Consider the following 21,377-nt stretch of genomic DNA (forward strand, 5'->3'; position numbering starts at 1 on the left):
TTATATCAAGTATTTATTTCAATATGAATTGAAAAAAATCCACTGGAATTTCATTTTTGAAATAACAAACATTTCTGTTATTGCAGTGAGTAGGCATAAATGTATACTTTGCAACTACTTTCAAAATGTATAATGAGTCGATTCTTCCACTGGAAAAAAATGAAAAGATGTGCCGACACGTCTATAGATAGGGTAACAAATTTAAGGATTTAGCGATGTAAAAATAATCATACAAATATGCAAAACATTAAAACCTACAAAAACTATAAGGCTGATTTTAAAGAGGCTCCATCGCTGAAAAAATGGTATTTTTTCTCTATCAAAAACAGAAGCAGACGATTTGGTATTTTTCTCCAGTTACAGAAGTTACTTAGTTTACAGCATTACCACCATTGAAAAGTTTGAGCTTCTAATTTTACTTAAAGATAAAAATATCAAAAATAATTAATTGCATCCCTAAAAAATTCTGTGGCACTATGTCCTATATGGAATGAAGTACGGATTGTGCATGCACCAAAAGCAAAACAAATTATTATGTTATCTTTTGTGTTAATTAGACATATAAACACCAATTATTGTTCAAATGATAAGTATCGTTAATGCTGACCTCTGTGGGCGGTGGAGCATCTTTAATAGATTTTATAAAACCCAGTTATATTAGATATTTTCAAATTAATTAACAAAATTTGTTCTATATTTGATCCCAAACTTATGGAAAAGTTTTTTCTACGCTATCAAATACAAATTTATATCATAAATATATCACTGGTTGATTTTTTTTTTGCTATCCAAACCAGAACCATAAATTGTAATTTTATTATTGAAATGGGAGATAACTCTACATTCATGGAACTGATGCATTGAATAAAAAAAATGATAAAAATATCAAACAAAATGCAGTCAATGTTTGAAACTCAATCAACAAACATGTGTATCATTATTAACAAGAAGTTACCACAATTGGGATCTTGCAATATTACAATAATATTGAATATCTCTAAAGGATTTACCGCCAATTGTACCAATAATCCAACAAGATTGAAAAACATATTCAATACGTATGAAACAACAAATATGGGATTACATCACCACATGTATATAATATTAATATATCAAATGTGCTTGGAACTTTATCTCTCCGATTCAAAGTAGAGGGAGATAATTTGTAAGAATTCAACAAAGACAAATTCTATTATCAAATTGTATGGTCATGTAGCCAGTCCCTATGCTTGCTAGTATTGTATTTGAATACACAAAAATGTTTCCAAGAAACACTGAATTAACATAAATGTTACATGCACACCTTTATCTCTATACAGTTAAATATAACATGCATTCGTCATACAAAACTCACCAATACATTTTGTGTTGATTTAAAGACACACAGCTATAAACATAAATATTTTTGACAAAGTGAGACAGAATACTTATATATCCAGACCATCACAAAAATTCAATTATGTAAAATAAAAAAAAAATCTGTTCACAAAACAACCTGTTCATGCCTGCATGGATGTTCGTCAAAAGATTAAAATAAAATCAATGCTGCGTCTATTTGGTGTAAAATGCCAATATAAACAGATGAATATTTAGTCACTCTTCCGTTTCTTATACAGAATTGTTTCCAACACCACTAGCCAAGTACTAGTGTATACAATTAACATGATGTTTGCTTTCAATGAGAATATCGTAATATATGGGGAAGTTGCAGAATGCAATATTTTTTACATACTGGTATCTGGTATACACAAAGTCTGTCTATGAAGCTTTTTGAGTTTTTGAATGTTGATGTTACTGCCAAATAATGATCATTGTAGCTTCCGAACTAGACAAATGAATTAATCTATGAAAGTACACGTATTTGTGAACAGCGATCATATTTGGAATTACAAGTACCAGTATGCAGTAAAAATAATTTTACTTTAATTTCACTGGTCTTTCTTTGATTCCAAATCAGAAACAATTTTCTTTGCAGTTTCTTCCACATTTTCATTTGTATGTTTCTGGTAACCTTCTTTCTCCTCATCCACACGTAACTTGTTCTGAAGGTAGACAATCAATCTACATGTGAGTAGTAACAGAAACACAATGGACAGACTCATTTTATCAAGACCCTCATCTAACGCCCAGTGTGAATACACATCCAACAGCATCATCAGCATCATCACAACATTCACTATATCTTTCACTGGACCTAAAGCATAGAAAATTTTTTAACCAATAGTATTAAATATTAAAGCTGTTAAAAATATTGATCTGAGCAGGAGTTCTAACAAATGACTGTCTGATCTACTAGATTTCAAAATTAATTTGAACTACTAAAACATATGCATTAACTTAATATGGTACATGTATCAACCGTATTCATATTGTTACAAAATACCTCTTTATATTTACTATCAGAATAAAAATGTCATACACCAGTTAACTAGTGTTGCTCATGAGAAAATAAAGTTTAAAAAATCTTTGGGTGAAGAAGAACACTATTAATAAATATAATAAGAAGAACACTATTAATAAATATAATAATAAACAGCATGATCTATAAATTTCATATTACCTTAGCAATTTGAATTGATAAATTTATCCTATTAACTACTTCAACAAATAGTTAAATGTTTTTGAATAATACCTGGGATTGCTACTAGTATCACTCCACAAATGATTTCTAATCCGCCGAACATTTTCCTGTAAGAGTGTGGGTTTAGCCTCCATCCTGCTAGCTTTGCAAATGGAAATACCTTGGCACTCTTGATGAATGATTTTCTCTACAAAATTACAAATGTAAAAATAAGCCGACTGGTCTCCAAATTATAAATTAAATTACATGAATATTCAACTTTTGTATATTTATCACCAATGCCTTATGGCAATTTTTTTCACGAGCCTACTGCTATTACTTATGCCGAATGTCAATACCGCAAAGATCAATGGTTTCAAATTCATTCTATCATCGCTTTGTTCGATATTTACCATTTGTCTGTAAAGTTCATCGTTGATGGACGGCGACAATTTTAGAGTGCCGATGAAAATGAAAAAAATGCCCAAAGTCAATGAAAGAACCCTTAGCACAAACGAAGCCATATTATTTTGTCAGATTTCAATTAATCTTCGAGACTCAGCTGCAGCAGCTTTCTGAAACAAAGAAAAGACAACCCTACTGTGAAAATCTACTTCCGGTATCAGCTCGTGTAAACGCTTATTTTTATAAATTTGCATTTTAGTTAAGCGATTGCAAACCTTGTTTGTCTTAGCGAGCCGTTCAACATGGAAAATTGTGTCATATTAAGCTGCTATTTTATTGGTGATTTATATATAATTCGCAACTCAATTTATTATTTATAAGGAAACGTTATCAAATCTTAAACGTTTAAGTGATCTAGAATAAATAGCGTAAACTTCCGGTCAATGTTGTGTATCGTTTACCGACGTTGACGAGCGTTATTCCTGTCAAATGCTACAACAAAATTAACACGGTATAACATCGTATAACGTAAAAAACATTTTTAGTACATTCTAGCTATTCAAAAGAAGGATGCGAAATTTCACAAATAGATACGATGATTATCTCGAGGGTTCGGAGGTGTCCGTCGATCAAGAAAAATGGAAAGCATGTATTGAACAGTTGGTAAAAGGCATCGAGCGTGGCATGCCTCCCACACCAAATAATTGTGATGGTGGCCTTTACGTTGGGAACGCTGGAGTCGCGTACATGTTTTATTATCTGTCAAACTGTGAGTTGTTTGCACATCGCAGGGATGACTTCCTTGAACAGGGAATGATGTATGGAAAAGCTGCTATGGACTATGTAGAGAGACGCGGTGATCCACCTTGTTCATTCATACTCGGATCTGCTGGTACTATAGCTGTAAACAGCCTGTTGTACCACATTGCTGGAAACGAATCAAGATCAAGAAAGATTGCAGAGAAGTTTGCTAGTTTGGCAGATTGTGCAAGACCTATTGCTTTCTATCGATATGGATCAGATGAATTACTTATTGGTCGAGCTGGTTATTTGAGCGGTGTACTAGCACTATATCAGAAACTTGGCTACAAGGTTTGTTACATGTAGGAGAGCACTAACATGCCCTAGGTCTCATAGTCCGCCAAACTTATCAATACTGTTATTATTATTTTTTGATATTGGCTTATATATAGACTATATAATAGGGAAAAAATAGAAAAAGCCATACTAAATTAGGGCTGCCGCGATACGGCAGAAGCGTACCACGATATATTGCGATACACAACAACTGTATTGTGATATGTATTGCAATATTTTGACCTTAACATATGTGTTGTCTATTTTGTATATATTCCATAATAAAAACACCCATTACATTATACAAACATACAGTGCTATGTTATGTAGTTTTACATCGATTTGAACCATGTTGTTGAGTAACAAAAATGTTCAAATGTGTTCTTGTTTTAAAAAAATACGAGTCTGTTTGTGAAAACGCTAGGCTAACTGTTACAGACGATCGTAACCTAATAATGCAATAACTAAACATGATAGTGTCTGCAAATATTTACACTTTTGAACCTAAATGATGAACAAATTTACGTACAATTGTCCTGGCAAAATAAGCTTACGATCGTGATTAAACTTCAAAGGGCTGACCGGCTTGCAGTGTTGTTTTGACACGTGTAGGAAATCGAAAATGGCGGCGGACGATGAAGCCTGAAAAAGCTGGCAAAATCCCTGCAGCCATGTATTCACCGGGCCTTAAATGTGTTTAGAGAATTAGATATTCCGGTATTGTTGATTGATGGAGCGAATCAGCTTGATAATATTTCAGAAACTAGCCTAATGTCATATTGTTTATATTCAACGTCATGCAAATGTTTGAATCATTTGAACATTATACACGTTAGTTACAAACATTTGACCGACATCTGAATCGAATGAAAACGAAAGGGATACCCACATGGCTTCATATTATCGGAAAGGAAAACAAATACAACTTGCTGGTTTTGTTTTAATGACAGGACGTTTTAATTATATCAAATTAATGAAATTATGATACTAAGAAAATATATCGTAAAAAACCGGTACAGGTAAACTGTATCGCGGTACAATATTTTTTGGTGGTGTATTGCAATACCCCAATATACCGGTGAACCGCGGCAGCCCTAATAAAAAAGCCTAATAATGTTGTAAAACCTCGTGCAATGCCACACATGAAACTACACAGTCACTCATAATGAAAGTATACTCACCAGGAACTGTGGCTCTTGGCGAGTACAGGCATATAAACATACATGTCATCTACATTTATAGTCGATGTCAATATACATGTATTAGGTACGTAATTCATGTGTGTATCGGCTGTTGCTGGATTCAAGACTGGCAAGATTTGTCAACTACCTATCGGATGCACACAGATACCCGAGGTAACCCGAATACAAGGGGCATTCCGATAATTGAGACAACTCAACCAAACCCTGTTTCAATACAATAATATTGGCAGATTTAGTGGACTATAGATCTCTGTGTTACTATTAGCATGTCTGCCTTTTCGAGTTCCACAATATAATAAAAGTGATTGCCAAGAAATAATCAGAGACTTTGAAATGAAATTTGACATTCTTTAGATTTAAAAATACCTTGAACTAAATAAGACATTCCTAATATTTAAAAATATCTTAAACTAAAGCTTCTTTGTAAAAATGCTAATGAGATGAAATACACATTTTCCCCAGGTCTATTGTAGTGACTGCATTCAAAAAGCTTGGGTCGGATAAAGATCAACCAACAGGTATACATTATCAATGCACATTTCATAATACCCCCTCGTATAAAATATTGCTTATGGTCCCTTTGACAAATTGACAGATCCAGGCAGTGCCCACTTATACTGTGCCATTCACTGATACAATTACTCTGTATCAACCAAGTCACCAACCACTGACTGTGGAGTGTGGACTGGTAACATTGACTTTTGTTGGTTCCAACTTTGCAACATGCGATCAACTACATGTATTGATGTTTGTCTCTTCGACTGACCCTGACACCAAGAACCAAACTTTCCATGTTATCAACCATCAACCCAGGTACATCCAGTTTCCACTGATTTTGTATCAAACATCGATCCTTACACCCACAATTGATTTCTCCGATACCATCCACTAACCAAGGCACCAACTGCTGACGTTGACCCTATGTCAACCATCAATCCTGTTACCAACCACCAATCTTGATACCATTCACTGACTTAGATATCATCCACTGATGCTGGTACCACTTGCCAACCATTGACAACATTACCATACATTGACACAGAACTTATCACTGAAACTTACTCCACTGACCCTGGTATCAACCACCTGGTACCTATCACTGACACAGGTACTATCCGTTGATTAGAACAAATAATCATACCTGCCTTCACTCCGTTGCCAGTGACTGACACTAGTACCATTCACTGTCTATTATGATAAATGATTAAAACCACTCATCTTTATGGATTGTTTCTATCATTTTCTACACATCTGCTGCAGCCCTCTCTTAGTTTATCAAGCTTTAGACCAGGAATTTTCAAACAAGATTTTATTTTGATTCATTTTTGTAGGTTGTGAGCGAAGATGTCATAAGGCAGCTGTGCACTGTGACAGTGGAATCGGGAAGACACTATTCCTATTCACACAAACCTAAATCTCCCAAAGGTGTGCAGTCACCTTTAATGTATGCTTATCACGGAACAGAATACTTGGGTAAGATGAAATTTTCCTAAACAAGACAGCCTAAGCGAAATCTCTTGATCAGGCTGAAATCATATACTGATCCAGTCGACTCATGATTTAAATAATTAACTAAATAACAAAGTCCTACTCTATCCACATACTAGCCCATCTATGTGAAATCATTTTGATCTACCCGAGTTACTTTCTCTTGTTTAAATTCTTGCTAGGGTGAATTGAAGGGAAGTAACTCTGATAAATCAGAATGTGTGTGATATGTTCCAATCAAAATCATACTGTTTATTTTACCATGTTATATCAATTTCTCATGGAATTTTGCTTTTACCTACCATATTCGACCCAATGAGAGCCCTTGTCCCTATAAGCGCCCCTCCCCCTTTTTGAGGCCTCAATTTCAAATGCCCAGGTATAAATAAGGACCAAAACTACATAAAACGGTATAAATTAGCAATAATTTTGACTTATAAGCACCTTTTCATCTTTATCAATTTTTAAAGCACTCTGGGAGCTTATTGGGTAGAATACGGTAATTATAATTTGTTCAGATGAAAAGTTAACGACATAAATCAACATTGTTTGACCATCATTTTAACAATTATAAAATAGCATAACCAGTATGAAATGACAACAATAAATGGCACTGATATTGCTTAATATACCTATTGCATCTTGTAGGTGCTGCCCATGGCCTGTCTGGTATTCTCCAAATGTTGCTAAGTTTCCCCGAGTTTTACTTGTGTGAAGACAACAAACCAGCAGTAGATGATGTTCACAAGGCAGTGGACTTCATATTGAGTCTCGAACAGTCTAATCATAACTATGCACCCGCAATGGACGAGGTTGGGAATCCTAGGCCTGAAGGAGAGGATCTGGTACACTGGTGTCATGGTGCTCCAGGTAATCAAATGTTGGTAGAAGATTCATAGAACCAATTCTATTTGTCAGACATCAGAAGTGTCGCTACACAAATATTTGTCTAAAGGCTTATGTACCGGATATTTTGTGCTGGTATTAAATTGATTCTTATAATTTTTCCTATATGAAACAAAAATTTTTGTGTGATCTGTCAAAGATTGCAGATATAGAAATGAGAAAACTTTGTACTGTTTTATAGTACTTGTGTAAGAGGTAGAGGCACTGATAAATGTACCTATTTTAGCAGCAATCTCATTTTAAAATTTCAACCTTCTGTGTTTATAGGTGTTGTGTACCTGTTTGCCCGTGCCTATAAGGTGTGGGGAGATGAGAAATACCTGCATGCCTGTGCGAGATGTGCGGAGCTGACGTGGGAGAAAGGCCTGCTGAAGAAGGGTCCAGGAATTTGTCATGGGGTGGCTGGAAGTGGTTATGTGTTTCTTTTGTTGTACAGACTCACTGGAGACAAGAAGTATCTGTACTGGGCCCTAAAATTTGCGGAGTTCATGTTCACAGAGGAATTTAAGAAGAGAGCGCGTGTTCCTGATACTCCCTACAGTCTGTATGAAGGCTGGGCTGGGACTGTCTTGTTTTTTGTGGACCTCTTACAGCCTGATCAAGCAGAATTTCCACTTTTCAATGTTGTGTTCTGAAAAGTTGCTTGAAACAACATTTATTGAAAGTTTGTGTACATTTATAAAGTCTTTCTGTTTTCAACTGAACACTCATTTTGATAAAAATATACTGTAATGAAAACAGATATACAGTAAAACTGAATCTGTTATCAAATTACTGATGGAATGTTTTTGTACCTTAGTTTTAAATACTCAAATACATAACAAGTGAAGCCATTCTTGTATTTTTGAAAGACAACTTCATACCACTAGGCTGTAACTTGTTTGTCCAAGATATGACCTTCATAATGACCTTTTGATTCCAAAGTCAATCATTTTTGTGGTTATATCACAACGTCGTATCAACCAAATCCAATGATCTAAAGCTGTTATCTGGAAACCAACATCCAAACTGGCGACAAACACTTTTATACTTCCCTCCAGTTTCAGCAAACGGGGACTAAATCATTACTGTATAGCGGTATAACAATTTGCAGTGTCAATATTTTGTGGTTTCCTTTACAGGACATATTTGCAGATTCCTACGACTTAATGAATTAATACAGTAATATTATTCTTGGGTATGTCAATGAATTTCTGTATATTTTGCCGCTGTTTAGATTTTGCAGATTGCATAGAAAACTTGTACTAAAGTTCACCACTCGTAAAAGTTGAACCGCTATACAGTATTTAGATAAGAACAGAGAACAGAAACATGATAAAAATTGCTAGCTTTTAATCTTGGCAGCAAGATAGGGCACTTTTTGTAGTAATAACTTTCTTTTCTTACTTTTTTCACTTAATTTACTGAAAAAAGCAGCCCTCTACGAGACTAATGTCTGTTGAAAAGCCTTCCAGTACAATATAGACTTACTTGTCATGCATTGGCTCTCGGCCTAGTAATACAATGACTGACAATGTCATTACCATCATGTTTCTCATCAAGTTACTATAACAATAAATGTGTTAACACACAAAAACTAGTACATCAAGCAAAAACATACCACAGATGTATACCATGGGGTTACAAAACAATACCTAATAAGCATTAAAGTGAATGGACATTTGCCTTCAAAATAGCCTAATTATAAGAAATAATTGTTTTGATGCATTACATCAAAAAAGAATACAAGTATACTAACAAGAGTATGTGTCGATAGAGGGAGGCTAAAAGAGCTGTAAAGTGAATGAATCTTATCTATCCTTCATTAAAAAGTTCTGACCAGTGTCAAATCTAGACTTGTGATTGATGTATTCTGTTAAGATTTTAACATGTTAAGGTAAAAATACAAAGATGTTATTTAGATATAGCTTTATCCCTTAACCCTCCTTATAACATGATAGAAAGACTTGATAGTATTGAAGTTTAGTTCATATTTAACAGTGATACTTTGATATAACTTAGTGCTGTAAAGTGCTCAACAACAATACTGCTGTGAAAGTTAGGCCATGGATAGGCTCAACAGCATCAAATCAGTGTTTTAGAAGTGATAAACGATGTCTCACATTTTTTTAATGTATTCAAATCATAAATAATGTTCTGGTTCCATTCTGACCTAAAGAACTTTATAGCTTTAATTTTTTTTGCACTGATCTTACTTTAATTAAGTTTTTATTTCAGTCCTAATGCTCTATCAAACAGCATTTTCTCATTTTGAAAATTCTGCCCTATGCAGATACAGGATTAACTAAAGGTTCTGTTGTTCCTTCAAACTTTAAAACAAATAATAATAAACTTAACCTCTTATTAAAAATATTTCTTAAAACTTACACTATTACATGTAAAATGTCGGAGAACAAACTACCCTGGTAGTCAGAACACAAATATACTGAACAATATAAAAACAATATCAAAAGTCATCTCTATCATACAAGTTATTCAAATAGATCACAAAGGAACAGAATTGACCTCCTTATCCAAATGTACCTATCCCCCCAAAAGATAAAAGAAGTCAAGGTGATACAATAATCACTGCCATTGAAAGATATGCTGTTCTGTGAGGAAAAATGCAATGGAATAAAATCTGCTGTTTGAAACTTTTTTGGTAATTTTGCAAGGGAAAAAGCACCAAGGTGTCAAATTTAAAAGAATGAAATCTTTATAGAACGACAACATTTGTCTTAGGTAAATTGCTGATAATAATAATGCTGATAAATGTAAAATAAAAAGAGCTGCTCCATAGAGGTGCGTGGCATTTTCCATTGAAGCATAAAAATTTACCGAGGATGACTAGCACAAAAATTTCACAAATCCATCAGATGTTATAAGTTAGATGTTTAACAGTAAATGAGAGTTAAGTTGTTAGTTGTTACATGTATTTCAAGAATTGCATTTCTCTGAGACCCCTATGTAGGATCAAATAATAGCAGAACACTTTTTTTTAAAACATAAGAGTGAAGACCTGAAAAGGTTACTTTTGTATTAAGGAGTGTATTACTTTTGTAATACTTCAATCTTTAAAACAGGGATGATGGAAATTACACGTACTGTAAATGTTTTGAAAAATCTTAAAACATAGGCTAGCTGAATTCACAAACTAACTGCAATGACTAAAATCAATCATTTTACAATGCATCAAACTCATCTGTTAGTTACAATCTTTGGCAAAAGATATTTCATAATAATAAACACAATTACTTCTCTCCTTCAAAAACATCTATTTATGGCAGTCTTAGTCACATAATATCGTATGGTAAACATTTGAAAAGCTTAAGGTTTAAAGAAATTCTTTATCAATAATATTGATTTTAATAGTATTATTTATACAAAATTCAAAGATTTGTACACAAGAAAATACAACAAGTTTTTGAAAACCTATGGAAATTAATTATATAGAATTTTAGCTTAATCAAAATCTCACAAGTTGTGCATGTGTTTCCATGCAAGAACGAGACAGATTTCTCTCAAATCTTTATATAAATATGGCAGTATTACAATTAACAAAGTGGTGTCTTTCCCTTTAAATAAGCCATTTTACTTTTCCTAAGACAAAATAGCATGTATGTTTACCAAGCTGAATAGGTTAGAGCTAACCAAACATACGTACGTATATATCAAAATACTGCGACAATTGTAGTATAAACCATACAGAGTAACAACATAAAATTACGCGGGAGGCAGTCAGCATTATGAAGACTAAAATGTCCATACCAGACAGCATTAACTGCCTATAAACCAAACCTTCATAAAAACCTTCAACAGTTATGGGAGTCTTCAAAAATCTCAAATCATCACAATTTTCATTAAACATTGAACAACAAGTAATATTTCCACAATTTTTCAAACCAAATGTATAACAGTAGTTTTTTTTTTTTTTTTAAGAAATGAAGATTGTAAGTATTTGAAAATTTTAAAGCATTCCATAACATGAATGTAGGTGTTCTGAAAGAGTGGCTGTCTAGATACTGGTAGTTTTTGGTGTGTAGTCTGTGGCGTGAGGGTTGAGGTTGGATTTGATAACCATGCTGTTGTCCTTTTTGAAGTTTGATGAGTATAATGGTGAAGTGGATGTCGTCTCCATACCACAGCCGTTCACTGTTGTGGATGAAGGCATCATATTAATGGCCATTGCCTCTGTCACCTTCGACTTCAGGTCTGCTATTTCTTTATCTTTTTCAGCTACTAAATCTGTAATAAAAAGACATTTCTGACGATACTAACAGGTAACACTTACGACATTGCAATGCAAACCAAGTGTAATTATCATATGGAAAAGAACACATTTTGATAATAATGTATTTCTTTAACTATACCTAATAACATATCCATTTTTACTTTTACCAATGCAACCTATCTTTCACTTAGCACTTAAAGGTTTGAACTTTACCATTGTACGGTTAAATCTACAACAGTCCTAAGCCTGATGTGTGGGATATGAGAATTTTTTCTAATTCTGCTTCAATGAAATTCTAATTGGCTTCATATGATATTTATGTATATGTATATTAATATCTAAAAACGTTTTGTTTAAAGATGCTCCACCACTGACAAGTGGTAATTTTTCACTATCAAAAACAGGTATTTTTCTTCAGTTGTAAAAATTACTTACTTTACACCATTACCACCATTGAAAAGTTTGAGCTTCTAATTTTACTTCAAGTTAAAAATATGAAAAATAATTAATTGCATCCTGAAAAAATTCTGTGGCACTATATCTTTTATGGAATGAAGTAATGATTGCGCATACACCAAAGGCGAAATAAATTATTTTATGTTATTTTTTGTGTTAAATAGGCATATATATACACGATTAAACACCAATTATTGTTCAAATGATGAATATCATTTATGTTCTGTCAGCGGTGGAGCATCTTTAATATAAATGGAAAAAACAAATATTGCATTTATTTTCATTTTAACTAGTTCTAAGCAAAAATAAATATCAAACACTACACAGGTAAATGCAATATGACTTACTTTTGAGTATTTCTATCTGTCTCTTAGCTTCCCCTAATGCTGAGAACAAGTCCAACTTGATCCTTGTTTCTGCACTCAAGCTATTTTCTAGATGTGTATTTTTATCCTGCATGGCTGACAGAGCAGACATTAGCACATCTGTTTCTGTCTGTGCCTCTTTATATTGATGAAGGGACTGAAATATGAAAACACCAATTTGTAATATTTCCTCACAACTCATTGCTCTAACATCTTCATGTAAATGAAACAGACTTGAATAAAATATTTTTTTTATTCCAACAATAGACAAGTCATGGACTTTGGATTTTCTTGTTGGTCTCACTTAGTACTGAGGATCATCAAAATTTGAAAATTGGTATTCTGAACTTCTTCCTTCTTCACATGAATTGCTTGTGGGTCCCAGGCTTGGTTATATTAGGAGCATGGATTTAAATCTTATATTACCTAAGTTAATGTGTGTAACATACCTATTTCATGGTTAAGATGTTATGTAAAACAAAGATACAAAATAACATTATTACATAGAAAGGACTTATTGATACAAAACAACATTAGATATAGGATATACCAAAAGACTAAAATAATCACCTGATTCTCAAATTCTAGCTGTCGAAATTGTTCTTCACGAACTTTGAGGTTTTGTTTGAGCAGTTTAATATCATTCTCAATATTTTTCTGTCTGGCTTTGCAGGACTCTGTGCATTCACCCCTGAAATGATAAAGTATACATTAAAACATCAGTGTTTACCTTCAGCAGTCAATATTTCATAAGACTTCAACTAACTTAATTTCTAATCAAATTTTGCATTCATTTGATTATAAATTTCTAGTCTACACCAAAATATGCACCAGCGATAAAATAATACCAAAATCAAAAACATTATTAACTTTAGCTTAATTGGATAGCAAGTCTTAAGTTTTGAAATTTGTGACATAGGACCTATTGGAGAACACAATTCATACCCAATAATTACACCTATTTTATCATATTTGACAGAGGAATCAAGCCAAATCATAGCATAATTCTATAAGATCACTTTGTCAACGATATATGTACCTGGCTGCTGCTGCCATTGCCACAGCTCGAGCAGCTGCTGCCTCCTCAGCCTTTTTAGCTTTGCGTTCTGAAGTTAACTGTAGTTCTATTCCTGCTCTGCCTTTCCTCTCCTCATTGAGTTTCTTTTCTAGTAAGAGAATACTCTGTTTGTCTTGCTGCCTACTTGTTACAAGATTATGGAGTCTGAAAATAAATCAAAGTATACTTAGTGAAACATTATTTTTCATTTTATTTAACTTCATCAAAATGAACTGTTTTGGAATTCTAACATGCTTTTTAATATTTACATTTCAATTACTATAAAAACTTTTTCAAGCCCTTCACTTACGTCTGGCTCACAGTCAATAAAAGATGAAATTTTTTTTAGTATTTGCTAAATGTCACATTCAACATTATTTTGATGATGTCATAAGCGACTGGTTGGTAATTCAGAGTCTAATATCAATAGAAAACTACTGGATTATTGCTTCCCTTCCTTATAAAAGTCATAATCTTGTTATTAACTGATGATCCTTCAAGTGATATAATAATCTAAGAATTGTAGGGTAGGTAAAATTGTAAGACAACAATTCTTAATATCGTATAGCCAGTTATTTTTTGCAATTCTACGGTACATTGTTATAGTCAAGAATGTTTGGTGTTGAAAATGGATTAAGATATCATAACCTAATACAAAATTAGTACAATCAAATTATCTTGAATTTATTCAAAATCACAAAATAATTGATAAGCTTATCTAAAAATAAGGCTATCTGGTATCTTATATTTTGGTGTCAAGTATACTTTCATGTAGATAATCTACCAGAGAAAGCAAGGCTTCGCAAAAGGCATTAAGCTTCAAAGGCCTGTTTCTCTGAAATACATACTTATTCTGAAGACTTTCATTATCTTCCTGTAACTGGTAAAGTTCGGATCTCATGGATTTTTCACCACCCATAAAAGAGCCTATCTGTGTTCGAAGTTCCTGTTCACATGTTCGACTAGTCTGGAGGTCTACTTTCAATTTTTTGATATCACTCTCAAGTCTGCAAATAAAACAATTACATCTTCATGAGCAATCAAACTAATCAATACATTGTTAGAAGTTTTATATCCTGATGACAATCCCCATATAGAGTGTTTCTTTATCAATATTTTATATGACTATTGAGTAGAAAGAACAACACCTCATAAACTTAAACATTTGATGGATCATTTTTATCTTTCAAACTCCGAATTCAAGATAAGCACAGATCTGTCATTTTTCAACCAAAACGACAAGAACCTTGATATAAATCAATTATTTAGAAAGATGAAAGGCATTGGGCTAAACGAGTGAAAATAATAAATAGCAATAAGGAGGTGTAATTTTGATACACTCCCATCTGTTTTTTGGGCAAATCAAAAGTGCTCATTAAAGATCAACATACAAATAGATAAAGGATAATCAATTATGGTAGGTAAAACATATCAACAGAAATTAAGAACAATGGTAACAAGTCGGTACCTACCGTAAAATGACTTCATCTTTGTTATTACTAAATGTAGCTGGAGGAGCTTCTTTGTTATAATTTTTGCCTTTTTTGTTGCTATCCTTGCTTGTGTTCAGCTTACTAACTTGTGTCTTGCTAATACTATTTGATGATCTAAATTTACTCTGTTGGTCATTGGATATATTGTCAGCAATTTCATCAAAGTTATTGACGTCTGCTTTAGACGAATTCTTTGGTAAACTTTGCTCTATAAATTCTATATTGTCATCTTCAATCTCATCTACTACTTTGTTTGGTCGCTTTATTTCTTTTTCATCGTCGTGTCTGCCTGATTTTTTGCCACCTGCTACCCCATTTGAGATTACATCCTCCTCGGATTTTGATGGTAAAGCTGAAATAAGAACATATCCTTTCACTACCATGATTTTGTGTGTGTGTGAGAACATTTTATGTGTCCCCTCAACACATTCCATAGGGTCAAGGCTAAAATGATCAATGATCTCGTTAAAATACACACATCAATATCACTTCACTTTTTACTAATTTTCCAATGTGTTTAAAAAGAGTATTCCTGAAAATTCACATACAATACTGCAATATCTTATAATATATTTAGCCATGACAAATTTTGAAAACACTGGGGTTTGTTACATAAACTGGATTCACAAGGTCAAAATGATCAGTAGCTGTAGCTTCTGGTTATGCGAAAATAAATTAGAAACTCACTACGTTTTACAATTAGTATCATGGTTATTAATGAGACTTCTATTTTCTTCATCTTTTCTGACAACTTACCTTTTTGCTTTTCAATATACTGGCTTTGTAGCTCTGGTGGTAAAGCTTTTTGTATTAAATTAATATAAAAGTCATTCTGTCTCTGTACTTCTTTCTGTTTTCTCTGTAACAACGGAAAAAACTAAGTAAATGGAAACGTTTTTCGTCTGAAGTTTTTCTAGAAATGATACCTATTATAACTTTCACCACTTGAACATGATTATTCAAACTTCTCTTTCCCAAAAAACCTATTGTGACCAGTGTTTTCACCATTGCATATGAATGGTATTCATTTTGAAAATGATAACATTTTTCTATTATAAACATGACCTATAAACTAGCATTAAAGGTAAGAAACAGTCTAATGAAAGGATGTTGTCAATAACACACACAGATTTAAGGTTTGACTGTAAGGTAAATGGTAAACAGCAAACACAAACTTACCAATCTCATTTTGTATGATATGTAACTTTTAAATCCAAAACCTAGTGTGACAACTGGATAACCAATACTGAAAGTAAAAACATTACAGTACTATGTTAGGATTTGTCCCGTTATTCATGCTTCATAAACATCAGGTTTATTTTCTAGAAATTTTCACAAAACAATCTTAATGTAAAACCATAAAGCCGTATATAGAATAAATAATTATGTAATCAATATAATTACAAAAAGTACAAATTCATGAAATAACTTAAAAATCCAACTTAAAGATGCTCCACCGCCGACAGAGTATAAATGATGTACATCATTTGAACAATAATTGGTTTTTAATCGTGTATATATATGTCTAATTAACACAAAAAATAATATAAATAAGTAAGTAACTTTTGTAACTGAAGAGAAATACTAAATTGTCTGCTCCTATTTTTAATAGTGAAAAAATACTATTTGTCAGCGGTGGAGCATCTTTAAATAATTGATTCAATTATTAACCTTCTGGTATCCCTCTCACACCTCATTCTTCAATTAAATGACCAATTACAAAAGCAATTATATGAAGGATGACACATAAATACTGATTGCATTTTATTGTAGCCTTCTTTTTAAAGAAAGAAACAATAATATGAGATATCTAATGTCAGAGCAAGTTATTGATTTTCCGAATGTATACACTCGTTTTTGTGACTTAATTTGTCATGTTAACTGACAGATGCTATCATATTTTCACTGTGAACTGTTCTTTAACATATGCTTTAACTTTATCTAAATGTCTTTTTTGTAAAAATAAAGAACATGCATTGGCCATTAATATTATGGCCATTGAACTCTCAACAAATACATTTCCCATTTGAAAATCAATATCAAAACATGATGTTTGAAAGAGAAACCATACTATCTAATAAACATTATTTTCAATTTCATATTACATTATTTTGTTAGGACTGACACAAAATATTCCATGTAATAAAAGTTTTCTTGTTTTTCTATTTCAAGAGGACAACTTTTAGGATGATATAACTGTGATGAATTTTGACAATTTGTTTATTCTTCGTATCATTTTTTATGCAATTAATTATTAGATGCAACTATATGCTCAATGTCCTGCCTAAAATTTTGAAATATGTTTCATGGATTTTTAAATGCCTAAAGGGTTGATTAATTGTAATGCTTACCAATGAGCAGCAAATGGTCTACAGAGATCTAAATTAAATGGTAAACTTTTGAACTCTCTCAGCCTGACAGAAGCCTCTATGTAAACAAACAGCAACCATAGTGATACTGTAGGAAGACAGATCCCTCTTTCTGCAAAACAACAATAATTCATCTCTATACTGTGTTCTGCAAAACAACAATAATTCATCTCTATAATGTGTTCTGCAAAACAACAATAATTCATCTCTTTAATGTGTTTGAAAGGATTTTTTGTCTAAAAACTGGAAATTAATTGGATACCAATACATCCTGGTTTTTGAAGAACTTTGATATCTAATTATTTGAGATAATTGTGTTGCCCCTGGTAACTGATGAAACACCACTGTGCTGACCTTTTCACCTTCAGTTTATCCACAGAAATCAATGACAATCCGAAACCTTTCAGCTGCATGTTCTACAGATGTTGCCTAGTCTATAATTCAATTGATTTTAGCAGACAAATATGTGTCTTAGTGGCCTGAAGACCTGATTTAGTATAGGACACACTTCTAATCTGGTGATGTACACTCTAACGAAGGTTTCGAATCACACAGATTTCCCTGTGCATGAACGGTATTACAGCACATTTTCAATTTACCTAGCTTAAGTTGTCCACTGATTTCACCACATACTCATATTACTTAATTATGCATGAATCATTGTCAACTAAGTGATACATACAGCCATTGTAATTGACCTGATTTAAATTAATATTCCTGCTATGTATTGATGCTGTATTTCTTTTATCGTATGATCAGTCACTAGCTACCTACCTGTATGCCATACATATTGTACCCAAACATATGTACTAGCCGCAAAGAATAGCCATTGAACGGGAATAAAGAGGTAGCAAATGACATCTGATGTTACGGCGATACACACAAAGAACACTGAAAAAGCCTGTAAAAACAAAAAGAATTACATATAATTAATGTCTCGCCTAGACTGCTTATTAAATTTGTAAATCGGGAAAATCAAATGTACTTAAGATTAAACAAATATATGTGATGATGGTTGTAAGAACTTGATGATGGTTGTAAGAACTTGATGATGGTTGTAAGAACTTGATGATGGTTGTAAGAACTTGATGATGGTTGTAAGAACTTGTCTAATTCCTTAAGATAAGATTTAAATAAACATTTGCATCAAAAAGCAGACATTAACACTGATTCCCAAAATCCACAAAAATTGACATGTTCACCCGAATTTCCCCTTAATCTTTGTCTGTAGTACTAGTGTATATTGGATGCAAATATGTATATTGACAAAAGTTTTAGTACGATTGAAAATGATTAACACTCATTCTCAAAACCCAATAAATTTCTATCTTCAGAGTTTTAGTCCCAAAAATACCTGGTATTTTTCTTAATCTCTGTCCATGTGTTAGTGTTACAACTAATGAAAAGATGGTTTTTATTGTTTTATTATTTAAATGTCCTATTAACAACCAGGGTCATTTAAGGATGTGCCAGGTTTATTGGTGGAGGAAAGCCGGAGTACCCAGAGAAAAAACACAGACCAGCAGTTCATGATCAGTACCTGGCAACTGGGATTTAAACTCGCAACTCAGAACTGAAAGGCTGGTGATTATATGTTGGGACATCTTATAACCACTCTGCCACCGTGGCCCCATAACGCAATAATCAACTGGACTCCGTAAATCTAAAATGACTTCATGCTGTATGCTAATATTGATGTTCTAGATACCATAGTCTAATATCTCACTATTTATATGCAAGCTTGAGCTACAGCAGCATCTGTTACAAACTTGCTGAAGTAATTTATTGTGTTATTTTATTTTATGACCTATATTATATTATCACAGTGATAGATGAAGAAGGAGTAAAAATCACTAGGATTTACCATGTTATTTATGTTTCATTTCATTCCTTTTATTCAGCTGTATCTATTTTGAATGACAAACTCATGATCCATATAATTCCATGTACTTTATGATTAGCTTAGCTGTAGTATCACTATGATCTTAAATCTATACACCCAGGTATTAGCAAGACCTCAAATCTACATTTACATAGCTAGTTACAAATTAGAATACAAATACACAGAAGATGTATCAGTGAATGGTTCAGCAAAACCATAAGCTGTCTTATTGGTATCTAAAAGATTATTATTATAGAACAACATGTGGCAGCTGGCTGGCCATACATTATGATCAAGCAGACCTAGATTGTCCAGATGAAAAATAAAGAAAGTGAAGTGGATGTAGAATATCTCTGCACATCAATAACACAAGCACACAGATTCTACTCAGTACTCGCTTCATATGTTTTGTTACATAATCCATATGCTGTGTGATGGTTACAATAAAGATGTTTTAGTGTTTGTTTAAGAGCACTTGATTGCTCTGAATGAGTGCAAGCTGCAAGTAATATTGAGAAGCAGTCAATGCACTTTACATATCTATTTTCTGAAAGAGCTGCTTGCTGGTCATTGCAGGTTAGATGAAGGTGCTAGTTTTGAAAATATTCCTTATTCTTTTATGTGATATGAATCTGATTGACAACCACCTTGATCTAGTATTTTGTAATTGCAATAGCTGACCATATTGGTCGAAGTCATAAATTTTTTAACATTTATTTAATTATACAAAATAAATACAAGATGTCCTAGCATACACCGGTATATAAGATCTGTAAAATTTATAATGCATGTAATGTTTTATAACATGAATCATTTACATGGCAATTCTGAAGTTAAAGCAGTGACATATGGATACACAAAGAATTTAATACTAAATTACATTCTTAATATGAATTACAATTTTTGAGTAAGAAATACATATGTTTTAATATGTAGCTTATAGATAATTTATATATACATGTATATATATATAATGGGCCAGTGGACAGAACCCAAAGCCTACTTTAGAGGGGTGAGTCCTCAACTGAAGTCTGAAAGTGATGTGGTGTCATGAGAGACATATATTAGGAAAAAAAAAATTAGTTAGGAAGAAACAAAAGATAAGATCCTAAATTAAGTCGCCTTTTAAGATCATGCAATTTATATACAGTAGCAGAGAATATAATTCTAACGCCCTACCCATAGGGCAAAATTACCAGGCTGAATTGTTGATCATGATCAGTCAATTACCGTATTCAACCCAATAAGCACCCATCCCCCATGTCCCTATAGCTATATGTGCCCCTAACCCTTTTTGAGGCCTTGATTTTAATTGCCCAGACTTAAATAATGACCAAATCTACACGTATAAATTTGCAATAATTTTGTCTGATGAGTATCTTTTCATTATGATTTTTTCAAATTTTTAAACGACCTGGGCGCTTATTGGTCGAATATGGTACCAGATTGACCTTTAATTTGCAATTGTCTGACTGCAACATGCAAAAATGTGTTTACTAAATTAACATTGACTTTAATTTGACATCAGTGAATAATTTTGATGTATGTCACTAACACAGGATTAAGAGTTTTAAGTGATTAAGAAAATTAATTAATATCAGTCACAGGCAAAAATAAAATCCACTAAAATAATACTGGTAAGTATATGTACACAATTGAATAGAAGTTAAAAATGTGAAATTTTGAAGTAAATTCAACTAAAATAGTGTACAAACTAGTGATGAATAATCAGATACAGTGGAACCTCCCGAAACCGATCATGATCGGTGCATATAATTTCGGCCGGTTTAGAGAGGGTTCGGTTTGGAGAAGTGAACCGAATACCGATCATCACGATCCGGATTTAATCGATTGGAAGTCGTTTTTTACATTAGTGCACTGCATGTATGCCTAGTGTTCGTTAAAAC

General features: G+C 32.8%; 3 protein-coding genes across 3 annotated transcripts in view; 1 reads left to right on the forward strand and 2 right to left on the reverse strand.

Moving 5' to 3' along the window:
• Positions 1 to 3,809, reverse strand: LOC138324489 (novel acetylcholine receptor chaperone-like). Its single transcript, XM_069269554.1, has 4 exons — positions 3,713 to 3,809; positions 2,974 to 3,135; positions 2,633 to 2,768; positions 1 to 2,194 (listed from the first exon to the last, which is right to left on the reverse strand). The coding sequence occupies exons 2-4, from the start codon at positions 3,082 to 3,084 to the stop codon at positions 1,929 to 1,931; spliced, it is 513 nt and encodes a 170-aa protein (XP_069125655.1). The 5' UTR covers positions 3,085 to 3,135; positions 3,713 to 3,809; the 3' UTR covers positions 1 to 1,928.
• LOC138324482 (lanC-like protein 3) lies at positions 3,195 to 8,966 on the forward strand. Its single transcript, XM_069269546.1, has 4 exons — positions 3,195 to 4,057; positions 6,576 to 6,717; positions 7,381 to 7,602; positions 7,906 to 8,966. The coding sequence occupies exons 1-4, from the start codon at positions 3,536 to 3,538 to the stop codon at positions 8,271 to 8,273; spliced, it is 1,254 nt and encodes a 417-aa protein (XP_069125647.1). The 5' UTR covers positions 3,195 to 3,535; the 3' UTR covers positions 8,274 to 8,966.
• Positions 8,956 to 21,377, reverse strand: part of LOC138324464 (macoilin-1-like) — a 23,210-nt gene continuing 10,788 nt past the window's right edge. The window contains exons 3-12 of the mRNA XM_069269531.1: positions 18,363 to 18,489; positions 17,571 to 17,700; positions 16,399 to 16,465; positions 15,976 to 16,078; positions 15,199 to 15,571; positions 14,575 to 14,733; positions 13,709 to 13,891; positions 13,240 to 13,360; positions 12,652 to 12,826; positions 8,956 to 11,862 (exon numbers count right to left, since the gene is read on the reverse strand). Of these exons, the coding sequence (XP_069125632.1) occupies positions 11,633 to 11,862; positions 12,652 to 12,826; positions 13,240 to 13,360; positions 13,709 to 13,891; positions 14,575 to 14,733; positions 15,199 to 15,571; positions 15,976 to 16,078; positions 16,399 to 16,465; positions 17,571 to 17,700; positions 18,363 to 18,489 (1,668 nt within the window). The 3' untranslated portion in view covers positions 8,956 to 11,632. The remainder of the gene's footprint in view (positions 11,863 to 12,651; positions 12,827 to 13,239; positions 13,361 to 13,708; positions 13,892 to 14,574; positions 14,734 to 15,198; positions 15,572 to 15,975; positions 16,079 to 16,398; positions 16,466 to 17,570; positions 17,701 to 18,362; positions 18,490 to 21,377) is intronic.

This window comes from Argopecten irradians, chromosome 1 (assembly GCF_041381155.1).
Source record: "Argopecten irradians isolate NY chromosome 1, Ai_NY, whole genome shotgun sequence".
In the NCBI taxonomy this organism is placed as follows: domain Eukaryota; kingdom Metazoa; phylum Mollusca; class Bivalvia; order Pectinida; family Pectinidae; genus Argopecten; species Argopecten irradians.

Excerpts from the sequence above, each read along its gene's own strand:
- LOC138324482 (XM_069269546.1), top strand. The coding sequence starts at position 3,536 with ATGCGAAATTTCACAAATAGATACGATGATTATCTCGAGGGTTCGGAG. Across the intron at positions 4,058-6,575 it reads ATCAGAAACTTGGCTACAAG|GTTGTGAGCGAAGATGTCAT; the intron begins GTTTGTTACATG and ends TCATTTTTGTAG. Across the intron at positions 6,718-7,380 it reads TCACGGAACAGAATACTTGG|GTGCTGCCCATGGCCTGTCT; the intron begins GTAAGATGAAAT and ends TGCATCTTGTAG.
- LOC138324489 (XM_069269554.1), bottom strand. The coding sequence starts at position 3,084 with ATGGCTTCGTTTGTGCTAAGGGTTCTTTCATTGACTTTGGGCATTTTT. Across the intron at positions 2,769-2,973 it reads ATGAACTTTACAGACAAATG|AGAAAATCATTCATCAAGAG; the intron begins GTAAATATCGAA and ends GTAATTTTGTAG. Across the intron at positions 2,195-2,632 it reads GATACTAGTAGCAATCCCAG|GTCCAGTGAAAGATATAGTG; the intron begins GTATTATTCAAA and ends TCTATGCTTTAG.